This window comes from Pavona decussata, unplaced genomic scaffold (assembly GCF_977016875.1).
Source record: "Pavona decussata unplaced genomic scaffold, jaPavDecu1.1 SCAFFOLD_272, whole genome shotgun sequence".
NCBI lineage: Eukaryota > Metazoa > Cnidaria > Anthozoa > Scleractinia > Agariciidae > Pavona > Pavona decussata.
This window is the reverse complement of record NW_028145674.1, coordinates 982,898-1,006,573: the sequence shown is the minus strand read 5'-3', so window position 1 is coordinate 1,006,573 and position 23,676 is coordinate 982,898. Positions and strand designations below refer to the sequence as shown.

The 23,676-nt window shown below is 40.0% G+C and overlaps 2 protein-coding genes and 1 pseudogene across 2 annotated transcripts; 2 read left to right on the top strand and 1 right to left on the bottom strand.

The window, feature by feature from the left end:
- Window positions 1-3,298: 3,298 nt before the first annotated feature.
- On the top strand, window positions 3,299-22,094 carry LOC146455613 (uncharacterized; annotated as a pseudogene).
- On the top strand, window positions 12,159-14,316 carry LOC146455615 (uncharacterized). Its single transcript, XM_085093963.1, has one exon. It carries the CDS (start codon window positions 12,387-12,389, stop codon window positions 14,139-14,141), a length of 1,755 nt encoding a protein of 584 aa, XP_084950089.1. The 5' UTR covers window positions 12,159-12,386; the 3' UTR covers window positions 14,142-14,316.
- On the bottom strand, window positions 16,275-21,067 carry LOC146455614 (uncharacterized). The gene is made up of 5 exons (XM_085093973.1): window positions 19,744-21,067; window positions 19,171-19,322; window positions 17,872-18,207; window positions 17,265-17,393; window positions 16,275-16,800 (listed from the first exon to the last, which is right to left on the bottom strand). Exons 1-5 carry the CDS (start codon window positions 19,934-19,936, stop codon window positions 16,669-16,671), a joined length of 942 nt encoding a protein of 313 aa, XP_084950099.1. The 5' UTR covers window positions 19,937-21,067; the 3' UTR covers window positions 16,275-16,668.
- Window positions 22,095-23,676: the final 1,582 nt, after the last annotated feature.

The following is a 23,676-nucleotide window of genomic DNA, read 5'->3' as shown; positions in this document are numbered from 1 at the left end:
GTCTAAACAATAGCATGAATATATGAATACTAAACGACCCACAAAACGTGGGTACACACTTAAATTGACGTAAAGTTGTCATGGGCTGCTGTTGTTGGAGTGGTGAGAGGCAGAGGGAGGGCAAGAGGCCTTAGCAGGGGAAGAGGCAGAGGTGGAGGAAGAGGCGGAGGTAGAGGCAGAGGTAGAGGACAGAATCCATCACGAGATGTATTACCAGATATTCAGTGGGAGAAATTTCAACGTGTAGAACGGAATCCTGGTGAGAACGTTGCATTCAATGAAATTCCGGGACCATCAAGAGCAGCTATGATGGCTGAATCTGTGAGTGATCATTTCAAGTTGTTTATCTCAGACACTTTAGTGCAGAGCTGGGTGACTGGAACAAACAGATATGCAAGGCAGTCCAGGCTTGCAAAGCCCACTAATATGAAATGGACTGAAGTGACTTTTGAACAAATTCTGGCATATTTGGGCATAGTAATTGCCATGGGACTGGTGAACTTACCCTCTGTCGCAGATTTTTTGTCCACAGAGCCAATTTTGTCACATCCATGGTTTCCCTCTGTCATGAGCAGAAAGCGTTTTCAACAAATAAGCCGGTATTTTCATGTTGCCAATGAGAGTCTGTATCCGAACGACAAACTTGCAAAGGTGCGACCTGTGATTGACCATATGATTTCTAAATTTAGAAATCTATGGACACCTCATAGAGAGATCAGCATTGATGAGCAAATGATTGGCACTCAATGTGGAATAGGCTTTATTCAATATATGCCAGCAAAACTAGTGAAATTCGGTGTAAAAAACTGGGTTTTAGCAGATTCGGTTTATCTGCATGTGTGCAATTTTCAAATCTACACAGGGCGTGATGAGCAGACTCCAGAGCATGGACTCGCTAAACGTGTGGTGATGGATTTACTGGATCCATACCTGGACAAAGGGTATAGACTCTATGCCGACAACTTTTACAGCTCTCCTCATTTATTCAAAGAGCTGTTTGAGAGGAACACACTTGCTTGTGGTACAGTCCAACAAGATCGGAAGGATATGCCAAACCAACTCAAGACTAAGAACACGGAAGCTTATCAGAAAGGCGAGTCCTCATTCCTCAAGCACAACAATCTTACTGTGATGAGATGGAAAGATAAAAGGGATGTCTTTGCCCTTTCCACATTCCATGGGAACTCTGTGGAAGACGACATGCCAAGAAAACCCGAAATCATTCTTTCCTACAACCAATTTATGAATGGCGTTGACAGGAATGATCAGCTTTTGACATATTATTCCTTGAATGTCAAGTCCATCAAGTGGTGGAAAAGGGTGTTTTGGAGGCTGTTTGAGCTAAGCATTGTAAACATATTTCAAATCTTAAAATTCAAAGTACGAGATGCAGTTACTCAGAAACGCTTGAGACTTGACCTGGCTCAGCTGTTGGTGCAATCACTGATTGATCAGCGTACAATTCAGCCAGAACTCCTTGGACCTGGAAGACCAACACCTGATTTGGACAGGCTCAAGGGAAAGCACTTTGGCACTGGAACAAAGAAAAGGAATGCAAGAGGGAGGTGAGTAGATAGGAATTAGGGGTTGAGCGTACGGGAGGTAAGGGAGGTATGACCTCACAATAGCCCAGGAGGGTGACGTCATCCAAAAACAATGGTATAACGGGAGGTTACGGAGGTAGAACGTCACAATAGCCCCCGGGTTGACATCATCAAAAAGCGATGACATCATCTAAAAATAGTATAGTGAAATCATTGGGGTGGAGGAGTATTTTGCTCTCATTATAAAACGATGATCTCATAGTTTAATAGAATAGTCATAAAATAGTTATAAACCTTACCGCTACGAAGTCTATCATTCAGGGTGACGTCATCCGAAAACAATAGTATAATGGGAGGTTAGGGAGGTAGAACGTCACAATAGCCCCCGGTTTGACATCATCAAAAAAGCAATGACATCATCTAAAAATAGTATAGTGACATCATTGGGGTGGAGGAGTATTTTGCTCTCATTATAAAACGATGATCTCATAGTTTAAAAATAGAATAGTCATAAAATAGTTATAAACCTTCCCGCTATAAAGTAGGAAACAAACTGTGATTGCTTCCAACCAGTTATTTACCATCAGTGAGTTTAAATCAATCGCTAACCCTCGGTTAGTTGTGGGTGAAGTGGAAAAGATACAATGGCAGCGGATAGTCAGTCTTGTTGGACACGTGTTACAGTTAACTTACGCTGCTATGTTTGACTCCCTTATTGAAGAAGAGAAAGTGAATCGTTGCAATAGTTGTGCTATCAACCACCCGAGTCAAAGACAGGACTCTTGTCTCATGATGGATGGTGAAGATGGCTGGTTCTACTACCACGATGATGTTAGAGATAAAATTAACTTGAATGAGGTACTAAAACCAGCTGACAGCATTTGCAGTGAGCTTGGTTTCAAGCTGGAAAAATCGTGGCAAGCCTACATTTCCACACTGCCAAAGCTGCCTTGGACCAGCGTGTACCTCACTTCCCTAAAGTTGGATAGCTTCGGTGAGCTTGTGCAATCGAAACAACTACAAGAGCGCATTCTACATGCGCTTTACTATGGTCCCTGTGGAGAAGAGAGCAGTGCTGTGAAAACTTGTGATGAGGATATGAAGGTTGACCTAATGGAAGTAAAATGTCCTGAGAATGTTGTTCGAAAAGAAGAACTGATGGAACTTGATTATGTGATTAATGAAATTAAAATTAAAGTCTGTTTCTGAAATAATAAAGTGTGCACATTATATAATTCTGAGTCAGTTTGTGTTTGTCATTATTCGACTTAACATGGGTTTAACCCTCTCTATGCTTGAAATCCAGTTTTGCGTCTACCGCCTTATAGCGAGAAAAGTGGTTACACCATCAAGTGAAATAACTTCACTTAAAGAAAAATTCTCTGATGTACAAGGACCGATGCTCGACAAGTTAAAGAATCTACATTCAGAAGTCTTTACAGAAGTTAACTGGGGGGGGGGGGGGGGGATTATCGCTATTCTTAAATTTTGTGGAACAAATTGGGTTAACCAATGAGGAATGGAAAGAACTCTATGATATCCTAGTTCCCACGCTCTCTCAGCTATAAGGATAGTGATTTAAGTGAAGACATGTAATGAACAATTATAACAACTTCAACCGTGAAGGTAGACGTAGGTGATGGGCTGTTGTCCGCCTTCACCCTCTTTTGGATTCGAATGAATTTTTAACCGCATTCGTTGCGTATTAGCTTGCTGCGGTGGTAAAGTAATTGTCCAAAACTCAGAGATCTGAGATGGAGGAAAAGTTAGCAAGTATTTACCTCGACCCAAGCCATCCTGCAAGTTTCAGTGGTTTAGATGCTGTTTACAGAGCAGTCAAAGAAGAGGAAAACAGTAAAATTTCTCGCAAACAAGTACAAGATTGGTTAAGTCGGCAAGATGTTTACACACTACACAAGCCGGCTCGTAGAAATTACAAACGAAGTCGAGTGATTGTGTCTGGTATAGACTCACAGTTCCAGGCAGATCTTTGTGATGTTCAAAACCCTAGCCGTTACAACAAGGGTTACAAGTACCTTCTTACATGTATAGACATTTTCAGCAAGTATGCATGGGTCGTGGCTTTAAAGACGAAACAGGGTCAAGAACTAGTCAAAGCTTTTCAGACGATTCTATTGTCTAGTCGTAAACCTCATAAGCTGCAAACGGATCAAGGAACTGAATTTCTCAACCGCGTGTTCCAGAAGTTCTTGCGTGACAATGACATCGAGTTCTTTACCACGACCTCAGGACTTAAAGCCTCGGTTGTCAAGCGATTTAATACAACATTTAAAAACAAAATGTATAAATATTTCACTTATAAAAACACTTTATGCTACATCGATGTTCTCCCGCAACTGGTTAAGTCTTATAATAACACTTATCACCGTAGTATTAAAATGAAACCTAGTCAAGTTACTAAGGTGAATGAGGCTAAAGTGTGGCATACGCTTTACGGTGATAACACACAGAAGCGTGTTCGTTTCAAATTTTAAGTTCGAGATCGTGTGAGGATTAGTAAAGTGAAGCGCTTATTAGAAAAATCTTATCTCCCAAACTTCACAGAAGAATTATTTACCGTGTACAAACGATTTCCAAGTCAAGTACCGGTCTATAAGCTTAAAGACGACGCGAATGAAATCTTAGAATGAACACCATTCAGTTAGCGGTAATTTTGAAGAACAATAAATATACACGTGGCGTGTTTCAAGGAGTGTACCCGCGGATGAATGTTTTGTCATACCCAGCCCTGTTTATTGCCAATGTGGATACCAGTGACAAGCCCGGATCTCATTGGGTTGCGTTTTATTTCACGAAAGATCGAGAGGGAGAATATTTCGATTCCTATGGGCAACCTCCAAGCAGTTATTCAAGAACATTTACTCCTTTTTTGAACAACAACTCTAATAGCTGGACCTTTAACTCTGTGACATTGCAAAGTATTAACTCTAAAGTATGCGGTCATTACTGTTTGTATTATGCTTTTTTCCGCTGTTGTAATAATAGTATGAGCACCATTGTACATCGATTTTCTCAAAATAAACGACGAAATGATTTTCTTGTTAAGCGCTTTATTGAAAAATATTTCCCTCTAAGTCTACAAAAATATACCCATGTAAACACACAAGGAGTGAAAGCACAGCATCAAGTTCATTAAATACACCATGTAATTACGTTTAACGTATTTTATTGAGTGACTAAAATAAAGAAAGTGATTTACATTGAAAAAAAAAATGTCTGTTGTCATGATCTATAATCGTAACCAGCGAACAACTAGAGGGCGTGGGCTCGCCATTCCTCTCCTTTGCTTTTTCACGGGGGAGGAGGTGGAAGGTGGCGTAGGAAGCCAACGAGAGGGACTATCTGGAGTTGCTTCCCTAACTCTCCTTTTGAATTCTCGGATAGCGCTCTGCTTCAGGAGATTTCGTACTAGGTTTTCTGGAATGTTTATTCGTGCCAGTCCTCTCGCAAAAACTGACCATCCGACCGGTTCAAATCCTTTTCACTGACGCAAAAAATCGTTAATTAAGTCTACCATGTGAGAACCAGATATCGGTTTGTTTTCGTACATGAGTTCCCCTTTTTCGTTCCAATGTAAGACACCCCAATTCTCTTTACTTTTATCCAACAGTTCTCTTGCTCCCGTCTTGTAAACCTAAGGAACGCTTTTCATCACCTCTCATCACCTTTCATCACCTTGTGGGCTAGAAGCTTCCTCTTGATTGATTTGCTGACAGGCACAGTCTCTTTAAGCACGTTTAACACGCACTCACAAATGCTTCTCACTAAACAATTGTTGGCAACTTTTAGAATCACTTTCCGCTGAGCTGGTGTACACTTGGCAAGGAGTTTCAGAAAATTGTGGTTCTTTCTCAGACGCTGAGCCATGCTCAACTGATGTTCTATCACTATGATGCAGTCTTTTTATACTTTTTTTAAATAAGCAATCTGAGTCTCCCGGGGAAAATGTTGGTTCTCAACCGGAAGTCCTTCGGTGTTTGTGCTTTAAGGTCACAAAACAAGTAACCATAAGCTTCGTCAGTAGCGTCTTGAAATGATTCACGCATATAATTTATATGGCCGGGGAAGATCTGCTTTGCCAAGTGAGTAACTCGACTGCTCTCTCTCGGAGACTTGAACAAAACCAAATAATGACAGTTCAAACTCATATCTCTCAATTCTTTTCCACGGTGAAAGATGATTTGCAAAATAAAGATAACACTGAGGTTTCGATGATGACAGCCTTTAGTAAACAAACTGGTGATTCGCTGGTCGTTACTCAATTCGTGCATCAAATCATCGAGGACCACAAGATTCCGAACAGAGGGATTAATCATGGATTCTAAATCATCAGGCACTCCTTCGATATTCGTAATATTTGCAATAGTTTTGAGCATTTCATCGTAGGCTGGTTGATAAATTCCATAACACCATATGATATTCTCAGGAGCACCTTTAATCATGTCTTCACCCGATTCTAGTAAACGTTTAACAAACTGACTTTTTCCACAGCAGGTTGGACCGGCTACTAAAGCGGGAAACGGATGTTTCAGTCTTGGGTCCATATTTCTAAATGATTGATTAAACTGCATGCACTCTTATTTATAGAAAAATGGTTCTAGGTTCACCCTCTTTCTCGTAAACACGGACCATCTTGGTGTTTTGTAGTTTCGAAAATTGTAACCAATACTTGCGTTCCATCTCGGTTAACTCGTGTACCTGACTTAAATGATTTGCTAATCTTACTAAAAATTTGGACCCACAGCCAGGAATGGGACAATGTTTACATTTTAGTCTCTTCATGTTACCCCTAAGGAAGGTTGATTAAAACTGACGAAAATGATTTAAAACATGCAATTTATCGGGCTTAGAGGGCTTTGGGGGCATAAAGGGTAAAATATTGTGGTGTGTTTTTTCCTGAGAGCTCTCGTGGATATTACGCGCGTTTCACTCGAGATACACTTGAGTACCTTCCGAAAGTTTTTTTCTTATCGAAATTAAAATCTTTGATAAAATACTAGTTTAGTTAATAATTCTCAATAAAGGAAATCTCCAATTTCCCAAACACTTTTCAGAATACAAGATGTCTTTCTCCATTCTCATTCTGCTAGCTATTCTATGCAGTACAAATGCTTGCCTGGAGAAGTGTCACTGCCTCGAATATTTCAAGGTTATTGACTGCACAAACGTTGGTTGGTCATCCATACCAGATTCACAGACAAGGATTGAGAACTACACTTCAATTCTACTGCGAGATAACAATTTACGTCGCATTAATATCTCCGCTTTGTTAGATCTATTACCACAACTCATTAGTATAGATCTTCGAGCTAACGACTTTGTGTCATGACATAAAAGATTTTTACAGCCCCAAGCCAATTACAATAATCGCCGATTGTAATTATACCAGTACCACCGCAAAGATTACTACAACCGTCTTCTCGACAAAGCCGCCCACCCATCACCAAAATCATCTGACTTATACTTCAAGCACTGGAAGAAATCAAACCCCGAATACTTCAGATCACAAACAGATCATGAAAATGGGAGATTATGATCGCGCAATACTGTACATCTATACAATAATTGGTACGTTACTGTTTTTCCAGCGAGCATAATTTTACTTAGATCAATCACCCAATGGTTTAAGTCAAGGTTGTCTAGACAGTTACCACAGCATGTGGAAATTGAATTATCACCACTTCAAATAGACATTGGAGACACAGAAAGTGAAGATGAAGTGATTTTTGCACGCTCGACAGAGTTGTAAAGAGTGCTAAGATAGAAGTTTTGTTTAGAAGACTGTGATATCAGGAACACAAAGACACTGCCTTTTCATTCCATTGCTTCGTTTTATTAACATAGTCGTTAATTACTATCACATGTGATTGCATAAACCCCAGGAGTGATCCACATCTTATTTTTCCTTACATTATCGACACGTTGACGAGAGACAAGTAATGAGATTTGAAGCCAACTGGTTATATTTTCTAATCTTGCAACGATATCAAACCAAAGTAAGAAAAAATAGATGTTTCAACTCCGGAACCTTAATTCAATAAACTAATTTACAAATCTACTAATAATTCAATCAGTTCGTGGTCATGTTGCTCTAAATTATTGTTTCTTATTGTATAATGTCTATATGCAATGCTATCAAAACCATTATTTAAAATATATCTTTTATTATTGAATGGACTTAACCCAACTTTATTGAGATTGATCGAAAAAATATTATGATTGTAACTACGAAGTTGCCTCATCGAGACTATTTCTTGTCCTTGATTAAATAAACATTGTTTGTAGAACTCATGTCTAATCTCTCGTTTAGTTATATGTTTTGCAACGCCCTTAGCTACCTTCTTTTCAACTGTTTTGTTGGTTTCTGTATAAAGAAGTGAATACATTTTGGGTCGAAGACCAACGAATTCCTGGATGGTTACTCCATTGGACTCATCTTTCATTTTGCCCAAAACCTTCTTGTTAGTAGTGTTGTGTAAGAAGTGATCTCTTGGGTAATCAGCAAAGTCAAACAAGTGCATGTTACAAGTAGGTCTTGATAGAGATCTTGTGTTGTAATCTCATAACAAAGAGAGTCTGTATCTGTAAACAGTAGTTTCGCTCGAGAACCATACTTCTCCTTCACATATTTGTAGTGAAATGAGTACATCAGAACTTTTGATAATTCCAAGATGGTAAAACCTGCAAAAATTGGACGGTTCAAACACAGGGTAAGCTTTCGTCTTTTAACAGCTGCGATGTCGGGGGTGAAGATCTTGAAATGATCAAACGAAGGTGCCTTTGTTAACTTCTGCAGTCGTTTATCCCTTGTCACCAATTCAATGTTCACTCTATTACGTAGATTCTCCATGGTCTTACCAAAGACCGCATTGTTTATTAGCTTGAAAAAATCTTTCTCGAATTCGTTTGCAGCATGTTTATGCTTTTCTGTGTTAAGAGCGATGTAATTACTCAACCATGGAGCCTGGTTAAAAGCTAAAACACGGTGGACTTCACACAACTTCATACCAAGTTCTAGGCACAGTTTTAAATTTTGATAGTGTAAAATGTAGTTCTTCTTGTCTCCCAAGTTGGGAACCAATTTTTCAACGGGGGCTTCTTTTAACTCCAGATCAATTTTAAGTTGTTGACAATATGTAGATAACATCCCGACCCCAATGATGTCACTATACTATTTTTAGATGATGTCATCGCTTTTTGATGATGCCAACCCGGGGGCTATTGTGACGTTCTACCTCCCTAACCTCCCGTTATACCATTGTTTTCAGATGACGTCACCCTCCTGGGCTATTGTGACGTCATACCTCCCTTACCTCCCGTACGCTCAACCCCTAATTCCTATCTACTGAGGTGCAAAGTGTGTGCCGAGGAGAAGAAACCCAATGGAAAGTACAAAGACACAAAGACAGCAAACTATTGCGAACGCTGTGAGGTCTTCTTGTGTGAGGGAGACTGTTTCCGGATCTACCACACAAAGCATAACTATTAGCCAAAGGTTGACTTTATAATTGATTTTACTGTGTATTTTTAATAAGTATTAAGGTTGAAGTAAAAATTAGAACAATATTTAGTCTTTGTGATAAATAAACCTGTCCCAACTAAAATTCAAGATGGCCACCATTCAAATTGGCTGCCATACCAGGTCCAAGAAAAAACTGATTTGAGAGGGAAATATCTGATAGATTCACTTGAACTTTGCCTTAATCTCTTCCCTGTATATAATAAGATTACTTCAATAGCAGGAAAGGTACTTTTCAATCCAATTCATTGCTTCAAGGGACAGTGAAATTCAAATTTAATTTATTTTCTTAAAAAAAAATTTAATTTATGCAAACATTCTGTCAATCATTATACCGACCAGAATGCCGACAAGCCAAAATTTTTTACATCTATGTATTCCGTATCATTTGAGCTTTCAGAAAATGTATATGTATTGATAGGCTATACTTCAAACAATGAAAAGGAATTTCCCCAATTAAAAGGATCAAAAATACATATGAATTTGTCAAATTAATTCAGGTAATAAGGGGTTAAAAGGCGTGGTAAAAACGTTAACACAGTACAATGTATTTTTTACCAGATGGCAAACAACTGTCCCCTTAATTTTACTCATTGACAGTGAGTGCTGAGTTTAATACTATTGTTTAATAATTGAGAGAAAAATAGTTATGAATACCACTTTGCTTACAAATGTTTTTTTACTTTTTCTTTTCTAGATGGAACAATTCTGGAAGTGTTACAAGAAAGCTTTTCAGACCTGACAGAAGAAGAGATTAAGTTTATTCCAACCATCACACCCAATCATCTACTCATGTTTTGCACAGGGGCGGCACGAATTCCTGTTACTGGCTTTGATCCAGCCCCATCAATATCATTTGTGCATAAGTCAAAGACCGCATTCACACTAGGCCGAATCATGTTTAAGTTGATAACGTTTGAAACGTTTTACTAAAACAAGTGTTCATACCTGATGACTGAATGAGCAAGACTAGATTGGAACATACTGTAAACAACTTCAAGATGGCGGACAGTGCCGTTTCTTTGGTCATTAAACCCTTGACTTTATTCATTAAACCCTTTAATTACTCAGAAGTGATCTGGCTACTTGGAAAGGGACAATCAGTACCACAGTGCTACAGCTAAAAGCAGCCTATATAAGTCCAGTGCCTCTTGCCAATTATTTGGATCCCTAACTTGACTTAAAGATGCTATGGTTTGGAAGTAGTCCTGGTATAGATATTCCTCTTGGTAGTCATGACAGTAATGAAGCACATTTTGAAACTGATCACTCCCTACAGCCTGCAATTGGTTTTCTGCATCAACACACTTTGGCAGGAAATAGAGTTCGTCTGGTCTACCAGCAACAGTAATGTGCCTTAATTTTCTAATGTAATGACTATACCAGTGTTGACATACTTCATTTAATTCTTTGTGAATCAAGCCCAATAAGGCCTCGTATCAAGCTAAAAACAAAGATACATCTTTCACAAAGGAGGAGATTTCACCTATCCATAGACGCTTTGCGGTCAACTATATTATCAAAGTGTTGTGATCACGTGGTCACATCATTTCAACACAGACGTGTTGGAAGAACAAGCGTGGCAAGCGCCAGTGTTTAGCAAGTCAAATCTTTCATATCTGTACTGCACCGACTTAGGGTATATTTCAGAGCGAACGATACCCAGCTTACGTTTTCTAAAACTTAAATGTGTGACCTCTCACGCGAAAACGTTCCTTACGGTATCCGTTCGAACGGTCGAACGCACGGTATGCGAACGGATGACAAACGGATAGAGAAGCCGTTTAAAACGGATGCCGTGAACGGCTGAACGGCTTCAGAAAAATTTCGAACGGTTGAAGTCTAACGGCTGAACGGCTAAAGGAATATTTCAGAGCGAACGATACCCAGCTTACGTTTTCTAAAACTTAAATGTGTGACCTCTCACGCGAAAACGTTCCTTACGGTATCCGTTCGAACGGTCGAACGCACGGTATGCGAACGGATGACAAACGGATAGAGAAGCCGTTTAAAACGGATGCCGTGAACGGCTGAACGGCTTCAGAAAAATTTCGAACGGTTGAAGTCTAACGGCTGAACGGCTAAAGGAAAATTTCGAACGGTTGAAGTCTAACGGCTGAACGGCTAAAGGAAAATTTCGAACGGTTGAAGTCGAACGGCTGAACGGCTTCAGAAAAATTTCGAACGGTTGAAGTCGAATGGCTGAACGGCTAAAGGAAAATTTAGAACGGTTGAAGTGGAACGGCTGAACGGCTTTAGAAAAATTTCGAACGGCTAAAGGAAAATTTAGAACGGTTGAACGGCTGAAGTTTTCAACCGATAAGGCCAAAGTTAAACGGTTGAACGGCTGAACAATTTTTTTGAACGACAAAAGCCCAACGGCTGAACGGCTTTGGAAAATTACAGTTGAATGGCTAAATGGCTACATAATGAACGACTCGCTGCCATCAGCTGAATAACAACTACAGCTACTATCAACAACACGTTCGAACGAAATTGCAGTAATTAAGATAAACGCGACACGCGGCGCCGCTTAGATAATCTCTGAAATGGATCTCTTATCTGAAAACTGATTGAATAGAAAACCTAGAATAAATCTAATCCTGTTTTGAAAATAATAAGTCTTCTGCGTTCGTTTTTGCGGGGGAGAAACAACAGCCGGTATAAATAGTCTGCGTTCTCTTGCTAAAATAATTGTCATGCAACCATTTTCATAAATCGTAATTGACTTTGTAAACATCTCGTTTCCGAACACAGGTGACGCTTTCCCCACCATGTATCTTCGGAACTAACAGGGACAATTTATAGTGACGATTTTTACGATGTGCCGAGTATTTCTCGCTACCTTGAGTGCAAGCAATTTTTTTAAGTTAACAAAGAAGTGGGTGCCATTATTTTTGTCCGCCGCGTTGAGTCGCACTTAGTCTTGGACTGTATATCGCGTTTGGTTAGTGAAAATTAATTATAAGAATCAATGCTCCACTTATGACGGCTCAATCACAGTGAGAAAAAGTTCGCTTGAATCGATTCGAAATTCTCTGCCGCTTGAATTCAGTCTGTGCGGCGCGGCGCGGCATGGTAAAGCAACTCGCATGCGAAGTTATTAAATCTTGCGATGCAATGTAATGCAAAATAAAAACTCAACGCAAATAGATTACAAGGTTCTTATCGATTGTAGAACAAAGCCGCAAATTTTTCACTTTGCATAATCACTATTAATTTTCGGTTCAGTGATTCTCATGGAAAATGCGTTGCCTTGGTAACTGCCAGATAACTCAGCTAATATATCACACAATCGCAAAATGGAGGAATCAACAAGAGTCGAGATGGATTGTAATCAAACGGAAAACAAGGAAAGTATCATCGCCAAAGTGCAAAAGTTCATGCAAGATGGGTGCGGATGTCGGCGGGGATTGAAAAGTAGTCAGTGTTCCGATCAACTGACAGAGGAAAGCGTTCTAGACAATCTATACAACTGCCTGGAACTGTCTCACGTGGAGCTGGACTTGGTTGTCTTAGCAAACATTCAAGCTTTTACGGCGATTGAAGCAATCGGGGAAAAAAGAAAAAGAAGTCCACCTTACAGCTTTCTTTATCGGTCTCAACCCATCTGCAAGGAGATGTTTCTGAACCTCTACGGCATCAGCAAATCCCGGTTTCAAAGGCTTGTGGACCATTATCAAAATCATGGTATTTCTCTGCGAATACACGGGAACAGCAAGAGACTACCACATAACGCGGTACCACTGGACGTTGCTGAGGATATCAAAAACTTTCTGAGCAACTATGCAGATGAAAATGCTGTGCTGCTTCCAGGAAGGATCCCTGGTTTTAAAAACGAGGACATTCAGCTACTCTCATCGAGCGACACTAAAATGAATGTATGGAAGTCGTTTAAAAGAGCCTGTGAAGAGTCGAACAAGCAAGCTGTAAGTTACACCAAATTTACCGACTTGTGGAAACAATTTTATCCAAACGTTGTCGTGTCGAAACCGATGACCGACTTATGCTTCACCTGCCAGCAAAACACTTCCAAGTTACTTCGAGCAGGCAATCTTCCAGAAGAAGAAAAGTCTGAATGTGTTCAAACACAACAGGAGCATTTGAATTCAGTGAAGACAGAGAGAGAGCTTTATCGAAAGGTTTGCGAAGAGGCGAAATGCAATTTTCAGGCAGTCGAGGACCCAATAGACCTTGATGAGCGTCATGAATCGTGCTCACTGACAACTACAATGCACTACTCCTTTGATTTTGCACAACAGGTGCATATACCAAGCAACCCTATGCAACCCGGGCCAATCTACTTTAAAACGCCGCGTAAGTGTGCGATTTTTGGCGTGATGTGCGAGGCGATCCCTCGGCAGGTAAACTACCTAATTGATGAAGCCAGTGACGTCGGTAAGGGAGCAAACACCACCATAAGTTACGTGCACCATTACTTCGAACATCATGGACTTGGAGAAACTTCTGTTCATCTTAATGCCGATAATTGTTCAGGTCAAAACAAGAACAATTATTTTATATGGTACTTGGCTTGGAGGACAATACTTCAACTTCATCATTCTGTTAGATACTCATTTTTGATTGCTGGACATACGAAATTTGGTCCTGATCGTTGTTTTGGCATCATCAAGAAATCATACAAACTGAACTACATATCGTCAGTATATGAATTTGCTAATATGGTAGAGTCATCAAGCACGGGGATCAACAAAGTACAGCTTGCTGGGACACATGATGGAACAGTTATCGTCCCAGTATATAACTGGTCTTCTTTTCTTGAACGGTTCTTTAAAAGAGTACCAAATATCAAGAAATACCACCACTTTCGGTTTTCCAAAGACGAACCCGGTAGAGTTTATTTCAAAGAGCTTCACTCATCTCCCGAACAGTCTTTGATGCTATTGAAAGATCGCGCAGTCCTTCCCCCTGCCTCACAGCTGCCAGCCAAACTGAATCCAGCAGGGTTGAGCCAAGAACGAAAGGAGTATCTATTCCGTGAGATCAGGCCGTTTTGCAAGCCTGGAACGGAGGACCTGGTTGCACCAGCACCTTGAACTCTATTTTAGTATACGAGAAGCGTTATATTTCTAGAAACTTCAAGTTTTTATCGTTGCATTAATTTGTATGTATGAGTTTTGAGCTTTGACTCATAGTACAATGATTTATCATGATATAGCGACACATGTATACTAAAGATTTAGATTTAAATTAAACGAGATAATCAACTAGTGAATTTCAAGTCTCGTGTGATTGTTACCTCAATAACTTCGCCCCGATTGAATCGAGTATCGCTAACATTCGACCCCGAATGAAATTTATTCCGAAGTTTTAGTTTACTATTTTAATTAGCCGTTCACTCGCAGAATTGCCTTGGATCTTTAAAGTTAATTAAAGGGTTTTTTTTTTCAGGCAAATTTATTCGCGAGCCAAAAATTAATTAATTTGTGATGTCCTTCGGCACGCGTACGCGTGAATATTCAATACACACGCTTGTCGGTGCTGCGATAACAATAACACGCAGTTCTTTCCTATTCGTTTTCGGTCTCGTTCACCGTATTTTGAAGCTGGTTTGCCTGTATGCATGTAAACAGAAAATTAAATACAACTGCAAACACCAAGTGAACTGGTTTACCGGGTCGTTGTGTTATTCAACGTTGTAAAGCAGACAATAAAATTGTTCGCGCTGGGGGCTGATGCCAACTACCAATATTTACACTTTGTGAATTGTGTGCGAACGGCTATTGTTGTTTCTTCTTTTCGAGTTTGTATATTTGATTTGCTTCTCAATTCTCGCGTCTGACCAGGGTCCGAAATTAACTTTTTTAGGCAGGCGCCAAGTGGCGACTGAAATTTTTTTTTCAGTCGCCATATGGAAAAATGTGGTCGCCAAAAAGCAGAAAAAAAAGTGTCGATAAAATTTTTCCGTCGAAGCGAAACACAAACCAAAATTTTTGGTTGCCAGATGGAAAATTCTGGTCGCCAATTTTGGGAGCCGCAATGGCGATTTATACACCTACCACTGAAAAACCACGACGAACGAATCGAGTACGCAGTTTCTTAAGACTGCTAAATGTTTCAAGTCAACTTTATACCTTCTCTTGTCTCTACCTTTTGGAGTAGAAATGTACCCGATTGAAAAACTGCTGGTTGGTTCTTTACTCTATGTTCAAAACCGTAAACGATCTTTCCTTTCGCGTTCTGTCAAGACGATCGACGGATCGCCATGTTGTTCGCACCAGGCCACAACCGTGCAGCATTTCTCGTTCAAAAAACATGGCGGCGAAGCTTCGCACTGCTCGAGCTGTGAAGCGTTGTGATAGATTTATAATAACAGGAAAATCGGTTTTATACTTCAAAAGCAGTGGAAAGGTAAAAGGTAAGTGACCAATTGGCGGGCGGCTTTGAATTTCATTTTCATCGATTTGGCTGAAAATCAAAGTTATTGTTTGTATAATGATCGTGGCATGAAATAGTTAATCGCCCGTTGGCGACTAGTTGTGAAATTCTGGTCGCCAGTGCAAAATTTTTAGTCGCATTGGCGACCAGGAAAGCGCAATTTCGGACCCACTCTCGAAACTCGAACGTTCGAGACGTGAGTCCAAACACCTTGCGATTTTATACGCCGATCGCGGCGAATTTGATCGTCAGCGAAAATCGCTTGCCGATTGATACGGACACACCTGGCGATTTTTTTCGTCGATCGCGACGATGTGGCACTTCAACCTTGTTCCCGGGCTCAATCGAGGAGCGTTTTGAAAACTCGTGACAAAATCGCCCAACCTGATTAGTTGACTTTACTGGCGATTTGCAGCGATGAGCGCAGAAAATCGCGGGAAAAGACACACTTGACGAAAGTTTGCTCTGTTCGATTGACTTCGCTGGGACTGCGGAACAGTTCGTAACAATGGCGGGATTTCCATTCTTAATTTCGTGTCGCGCGCACTAACAGCTAGTCTCCTACGCAGGCGTTCTTGAGACTAGCTTTCAGTGCGCGCGACACGAAATTAAGAATGGAAATCCCGCCATTGTTACGAAATGTCCTGCAGTCCCAGCGAAGTCAGAACAGAATCGAGCAAACTTTTTTTGTCACGAAAGGAACACCAATAATTGAAAACCAAGCGAACAACTAACCTTACAAAAGCTTTATTCTTTAAGCTTAAAAAAAAGCATACATGAAATTGATTACAATGAACGAGGGGGAGTAAAGTCTGACATTAAAACTTTGCGGGTAGCACGACACTTGGAGTTAATTTTTCCCTTAATATTCCTCCAGGCTTTGTCCTTCTCTTCGCTTTTGCTCACTGGAAATTTACTGAAGACTAATAATTTCAGCGAATTTAATTTGACACTGTCCAGGCATTTTTTGTCATGACTGCCATCAGTATTGCTTTCCGCAAGTTCCTCTTTACTGAAAAAATGTGGCAGCAGCTTCAAGGCACACAAGTGTCGTTCCGTCTCTGGCTTTGATAGGACGCGCTGAATGGTCTTTATTCTGGTCGGCGTAACACATGTGCTGATCAACTCCTCGCCAACTTCTTGGGAAGCGCTTCCTTGTTTTGTGGCAGATTGTAGCTCCGTAAGTCAGTCGTCCTCACGAAGTTCACACAGAGTATCATAATTGATGGTCGTCAGGTGTTGGCTCTGTTCTGATGATTCAGTGTTGTCCTTCACTGGGGTTTCATGGTCTGGTGCAACAATGGATGGGGCATTAAGCTGGTAAAAAAAAAAAAAAAAAAAAACCGTTGTTAAAAGCCCGTGGAAAGTTGCGCGTTGAGTTGCTGTCTACGGCCGGGATACACATACAAGGGAGAAACTGGGTGTCAAGTGATCTTGTTCCGAACTAGTCAATTCAAAATTTATCAACATCGTGGGCTATCACGGCATCTTGAATGCTGACCCACAAAGGAAACCCTTAAGCAATTGAATTAGACTTTTTAATCAACGCGCAAGAAGTGAGTTTGACAATGCGGTATTTTGAAAGGAGGTGTGACATTTTCTATTTGTTGCTTTTCTCTTGCCGAAGCAATTGAAAACGTTTGTGTGAGGTGCTCCTCTTGAGTAAAATGTTTTGTCGCATGGCGATTAGAGTTCCCTATAGTAATGTATGGACGAAAGGTTTTTTCAGTACAAGGGCGTCCAAAGCAGCAACCCTTCCACATTCGCAATTTATTTCTTACCAGGTTATACTGATTTTCAGCGGCCTGTTCCTGTAGTACGTCAAGACGCCTTTCAAGGTTTGACACAGCAGAACTTGTGGCCATATTCTCCTCAATTCCCGAAACAGACTCCTGTATTCTTTTCATCAGCTGCAACAGAAAAGCAAGCGTGGATTAGAGAAATATAAACTTCTCCTGATTATGTCGTTTCTTGGGTGTCAAACCAATGGTAAAAGACATAATAAGACTGGTCTGGACTGATCTGAGTGAACTTGTTCGGTTGCTTAACTACAATTTTTCTTTTTATAAGAATATTGTACTGCATATTCTTATTTTTCTGCCGATGTTAGGCTGAAAATATTCTAATAAATAGTCTTAGATTATAGCCATCGAACTGTCATTAGCATTGAACATTGGGCTTGTACAGGTTTTAATCATTTTATTAGATTCTTTTCAAAGTCTTAGCCTCAGGTTTATTCTAAAAATATTCTTAAAATTTCGCCAATTTCAGCCTCGATATTCTTGTAAAATAAATTCTTCAGGTAAGAAGAGTGTAACAAGACAAGTAAGAAACTGCTCGCAGGAAACGCGAAGAACTATGAATTAATTTGAACTATAGAAACATTACCATAAGAAGATTTTCCTGCATTTCCATCTGGTTCTTGAGGATCCGAGCGTTGACTGCTTCAATGTTTTCCAATCTGTTCCTTAATTCTCTACACTCCTCTGTTTTGTTGGCAAGCTGCTGGCGCAAGGGAGCGACGAGGTCCTCTTGTCGATCTTCACGGTCAATGCTGCTCGCCTCGGGTTGCTTTACTGTTGGGACTACTGACTGTGCTTTGGCCCTCTTTGCTTCGCGTTCGGTCTTCCACTCCAGACTCCGCTTCTTCTGCGCCGCTAAAAATTGTTCGTAGGGATCTGAAGGACGTCTCGCTTCACTCTCTGTACTTTGTTCTTCAACAGCCTGAGACATAAAACATCAAGTCATTAGAGTGAGATAGATACTTTTAAGAAACTACATAGCAAAAAAATCTTTTTCCTAGTGCCAAAAGTTTCCAATTCATTAATTTTTCAGAAGCGATGTTTAAATAATGGAAATTATTTGACATCGGATTTCCACACAACACTGTTATTTCAAGACGTGTTTGCCTTCTCGTCAAAATAGTGTCGAAAACCATGAAAAGGCCTATTGCGGTAAAGTACAAGTATAAGCGCTGAATGATTTTTTCTTTACTAACTAATAAAGCCCCATTCACACCAATGTTTTATTAAACCAAGTTTAACAAAATGAAAATTGGCAACAGAAAGCTGAACTATTGGCTTTGACATACGATTCAAGTGAACTTTAACTTATGGTTTCGTTTGTGCTAATCTGTAGTCGACAAAAATCCAAAAGCAGCTTTAATGAAGGAAACAATTTTAAACTATGTTTAACTAAACAGCTTTCAAACGCGTTTAACCCTTGGTGTGAATGGGGCGTTAGTCATTATTGCCGTGGTCCATTAAGGTACCAGATTGCGCGATGCTAGTGAACTATCAATTGTTACAATGACCGGTCAAGCATTACTTGTGAGTGTTTCGCACAACTTTATAATACTATATCCTACAAACTCGCACATTTGAAGTTGGCATGTTTGACTTGAATACTGATTACTATTTTGCTAAAACAACTAAAGAGATTACTATAAAGGGCGTCATAGATAACTGGTGTTGCGAATCGGCTGAGATTTCACAATAATTGCATGTAGTAATTAGTAATAATCGGACTAACCCACGCGGTCGATCATCAATTATAGTGTATTACTAAAAATCACTTAGTAAGAAAAGAAAGGAACTATTTTGTGAATTTGTGTCAATATATAACTCGCGTCAGACAAAACAGTTAAACGAAGATGAATGTTAAAGTAAGGTTAAAAGCTATACTTACATCTTTTGCGCGCACCATTTTCTTTTTGGAAGGCTTGATGGCCAGCTCATTACTTTCCTTCTCTTCGGCGTTCACCGACTCGGGGCTCGTAGTAACGGGTAAGTTTTGTTTAGACCACTCTAAATCCTTCGTGTTTAGAACTTTCACGTCATCTACAAGCAAAATTGAATGTCCTTTAATGACGGTGATAATAATAACAACAATAATGATAATAAATCAGATTTACATAGCGCTGAATACAGAGTGTGTTTCCGAGAGTGTTTCCTTGAGTCAGGAACTTTAAAGTAAAAAAAAAAACAAAACAAAAGATTCTTCGATATGTAGCAAAACCTTAGCTAAAGGTAATTAATTAGGTTAACTACATTCCTTCAATTACCCTGGGTACCAGAGATTTCTCTCGCGTTGTTTGGCCGAAGAAAAACTTGTCTTCGGCCGAAGGCCGAGGAGACGAGCGGCGAAGCCACGAGAAAAGCAGGTCACTTTAAAGACTCGAAACCGGGAAGCGCGCACGAAAAACCTCTGATGCCCAGGGAATCCAACAATTTGAACTAGAATGGACTAAGCGAAACTTACCATCTAAAGCCAGGATCTCCGCTTCCACTTTTTCTCCATCCCAATTGACAGTCACCACCATTCCTACAGTCAAATCCAGTTGTTTTTCGATGATTATTCGAGTTGGTGCGATCCCGGTTTTTTGCTCTTGCCGGAAGTGAAACAACGCATTCGAAGGACGCCTGTTCTGTTTGCACAGCAGTCTGAGAGACATGATTACTGATCTCAAGTAGCAAGTGATAGCACAACTGATAAAAACCGCGAGCTAGACTAGATCGAGTGACAATTGGTCGCTACTCTAGTCATTTTATACACTTTCATAGCGTACGGCGGATCGAAATTCTACAGTTTTTATTGGACAAATGGAGAGTAATTGTTTTTAACTTAGCATATGAATGACACACACGAGTTTGTGTTTGCATTGGTAATGAGCGGATTGACATCTTGCCGACGGTGCGTATTCCCTCGGGAGATTCCATTTTGATTTCAATCAAAATCGCTTGATATTTGCATACTGTGAAACGTCAAAACATTTTCGGGAAACTAGTTGAATAAACTTGATCTAGAATAAAAAATGTGTATCGATAATCGAATGTACGTAAGTAAAAATGACTGAGGAGTAGAAAAAGAACCGTGATTATTCATGAAGGTATTTGTAAACAATGCTTATATTTACAAAGCTCGTGATGAATGTTGTTTATACTGTTATTATCCCACGCGATAGTATTGTTGGTTTAGCAAGCATGCTCTAAACAAAGCAGAGTTTTACTTGCAGAGGGGAAACACGCTATATCAGGAACCTTTAAGCGTTTACCAAACTAACTTTAGTCTGTCCGATGTACTCTTGACTGATCGCAGTGCGATGACTGATCACGGCTTGAAACATCCCTTCCAAAGAAATTGTAAGCTACGCTTTCAAAACAGATCGCCAGCCGTTCGCCACGAACATCCAGTTCGAACGGCTCACAGAACGTTTAGCTCCAGCCGTTCGAACGGCTCACAATTGTTTTTGAACGGATAGCTCAAGCCGTTCGAACGGCTCCCAATTTTTTTCGAACGGATAGCTCCAGCCGTTCGAACGGCTCCCAATTTTTTTTCGAACGGATAGCTCCAGCCGTTCTAACGGCTCCCAATTTTTTTGAACGGATAGCTCAAGTCGTTCGAACGGCTCCCAATCTATTTGGAACGGATGGCTCCAGCCGTTTGAACGGCTCCCAATTATTTTTGAACGGATAGCTCAAGCCGTTCGAACGGCATCCCATCCCGTTCGAACGGCTGATGAACGGCTTACGAACGGCTATCCGTTTCAAAACGGCAAACCGTAAGGAACGTTTTCGCGTGAGAGGTCACATGTTTGTTTTGGCATGTGAGTTTTCCTAGAACGCTCTTGGAGCGGCGGATGGTTGTTTTCCCTCAGTGCAATCATGGTATCGCCTTATGTAATCAAGGTTATCTCTCGCGTTATTTTCAAGGTAATGATATTTTAATGTCGTAGCCAATTTGCTGTCCTTAAGTGCGACTTAAATGCTGCGAGATATTTTCGCGGGTTTACCAAAACAAATTCATTTTGCAGATTCACCCAGTTGAAATCAAAGATGATGGCGAGGTGATGCTGATCTGCGATTTTGAAATAACAGATCTATCCTTGACTGCCTCGCAGTGTTCAGTAAAAGTAAAGATGCCGTCGTCCGTTCCTCCAATTGATTCTTTTATGCCTCCTCTCGACCTGAGTCAGGTGATTTGTAACTGCGTGAACTCTAGTTTGAAGGGGATAGTTTTATTGTTGTCATGTACTGAAGCAAGGGCCATTTCCAAGATTCAGAGGCTCTCTTTATCAGATAACCACGAAGAAAACATTTGTGAAGAAGAGGAGGAATACAAGAAAGAAGAAGAAGAGGGAGAAGACGATCACGACTTTGCTGATCCTAGTGGCTCAAGCAGAACGCGCTATTTGCACCGAATGCCCGCCAACAGTGGAATTATACACAGAAACTTTCACATGGAAAGGCAGCTCATTTCTTGAGCATTTTCAGAGAACTTTGAAGAGCTGCAATGAAAAAAAGATCAATAAGGAGACAATTTTAATCAGACTTGGCTTTAAACCGGTAAACAGAAGAGATGAATATGCTTTATTAGTCCATGCTTGCCTTGGAGATACATGGGAACCAATAGGGTACATTCCTGGCGTGAAAGTACCCAAAGTCACACAGGCCATTAATAATAATGAAATAACAGGTATGTCACTTCTCTCAGTAAAATATCAATACGTTTTTTCTATATCAAGTTTTAAGTACTTTGCAATAGTAACAATTTCAAAGAAAGGAAGATGGGCAAAAACCAGGGACAACTACAAATATCATGAAGGTTACTAAGTTGGCTTCTGTATTGTTGTCAAATAATTCACTATATTATGTCTTTTTGTCTTTAGGCTTTAATTGATAATCCCGAGGTTTGATTGACATGTTACGTTGAACTTTACAGCTGCTACAAACTTGTTGCTTTGTCAGTCACACAATAATTATTACTCTAACAAAAATGCCAGTGGGTGCCACAAAGCTCTTGAAACAACTTGACGATTCACTGTGAGCAGAACGTTATCACTGAACCCTGGCCTGTGGAGACAAGATGGCATTATAATATTGGAATACATAAAATGGAATAAATCTTTATTTTAATACGGTAAAATCCATCAAGAGTATAAAAATTTGAAATAACAACTATCTTAAACAAAACTCAAAACCTAACTACAACTTATCTAAGACGCCTCCATCTATACCAGAATAAATTAAGTACAATAATTCAAGTACTGTTGCGATAAGCCTTGAAAAAACGACTAGGGAAGCACTGCAAGAGCTTGAAAAGACTACATGACCTCGACTGAAATCGAAACACGCGGGAAAATTCGCGAAGGACTGTTTGGATGCCATGAGAGAAAAGGTTTTGAGTGGTGAAGAGCTCAGAAAGGTCCTGGGTTATGGATTACTGTATTCGGGACTGCAAGAAAACGAAGAATTTGTTCGAGAAACTGTATCTTCTGCTCTCCTAATGGTCGCCGAAAAGCAAGGAGTTAGGAGCACATTTACAACTCCATTCAGTAGTGTTATCACTGTGGAATTTGGAGCATACATTGAAAGTGACCCCCTCTCAATGAACAACAGACCTGCGGAAGGATTAGTAAATGAGGCTGAAGAAGTGACACGAATTCCCACAAGAAGCCTACAGGTGTTGTGATTGGAAATCTAGGAACATTTTCTAGGGATGGGGTCTCAGTCTCACTCAAATTCTGTGAAATCTCATCACTTAGATCATCTATTCTCAGTGAAGAGAGGAAGTATGTGGAAACAAGACGAAGCGTTTCGAAGCTATATCGACCATCTCGAGGTTTGGAAAATTGCATATCATATCTTATAGCCATTCACTGTATTTTATGGCGTTGTATTAACGCCAAAATTCAAGTTAACATTTTAACATTCGAGTTCACAGTGTTAGATATGAGTTTATGTTGCAACATTGTAGTTTGTAATCTATTTATTAGCTATTTATTACCTTTTCTATTCTATTTGTAATTTATTCTGTGTCAAGAGAATAAAAATTAAAAAAATATGGGTAATTATGGAATTATAACGACTTTTTTGGAATATAACTGTGACAGATAACTTAATACCGACAACCTGTTTCTATTAACTAATATCCCAGCAGGTCTTACAATGTACTATGAGAAAGGTATCAAGAATGAAGAAGATTGTTCTGACCCTCTACTTGATACCCGAAATTTCCTTGGCTTATGTCTTTTTCTGGTTTCTGCCTTTTATATAGAAGATAAGTCTTTAGTGGCTCTCCTGCGTCTTCCGCTAATTCTGGAAAAGGAGACAAAGCAAGTAAAGAAGCCACAAGAGTTCTTTGTTAACGTAAAACTTGATTCCCTTCCCTGGACAAGTTACACGCAAGAGTACG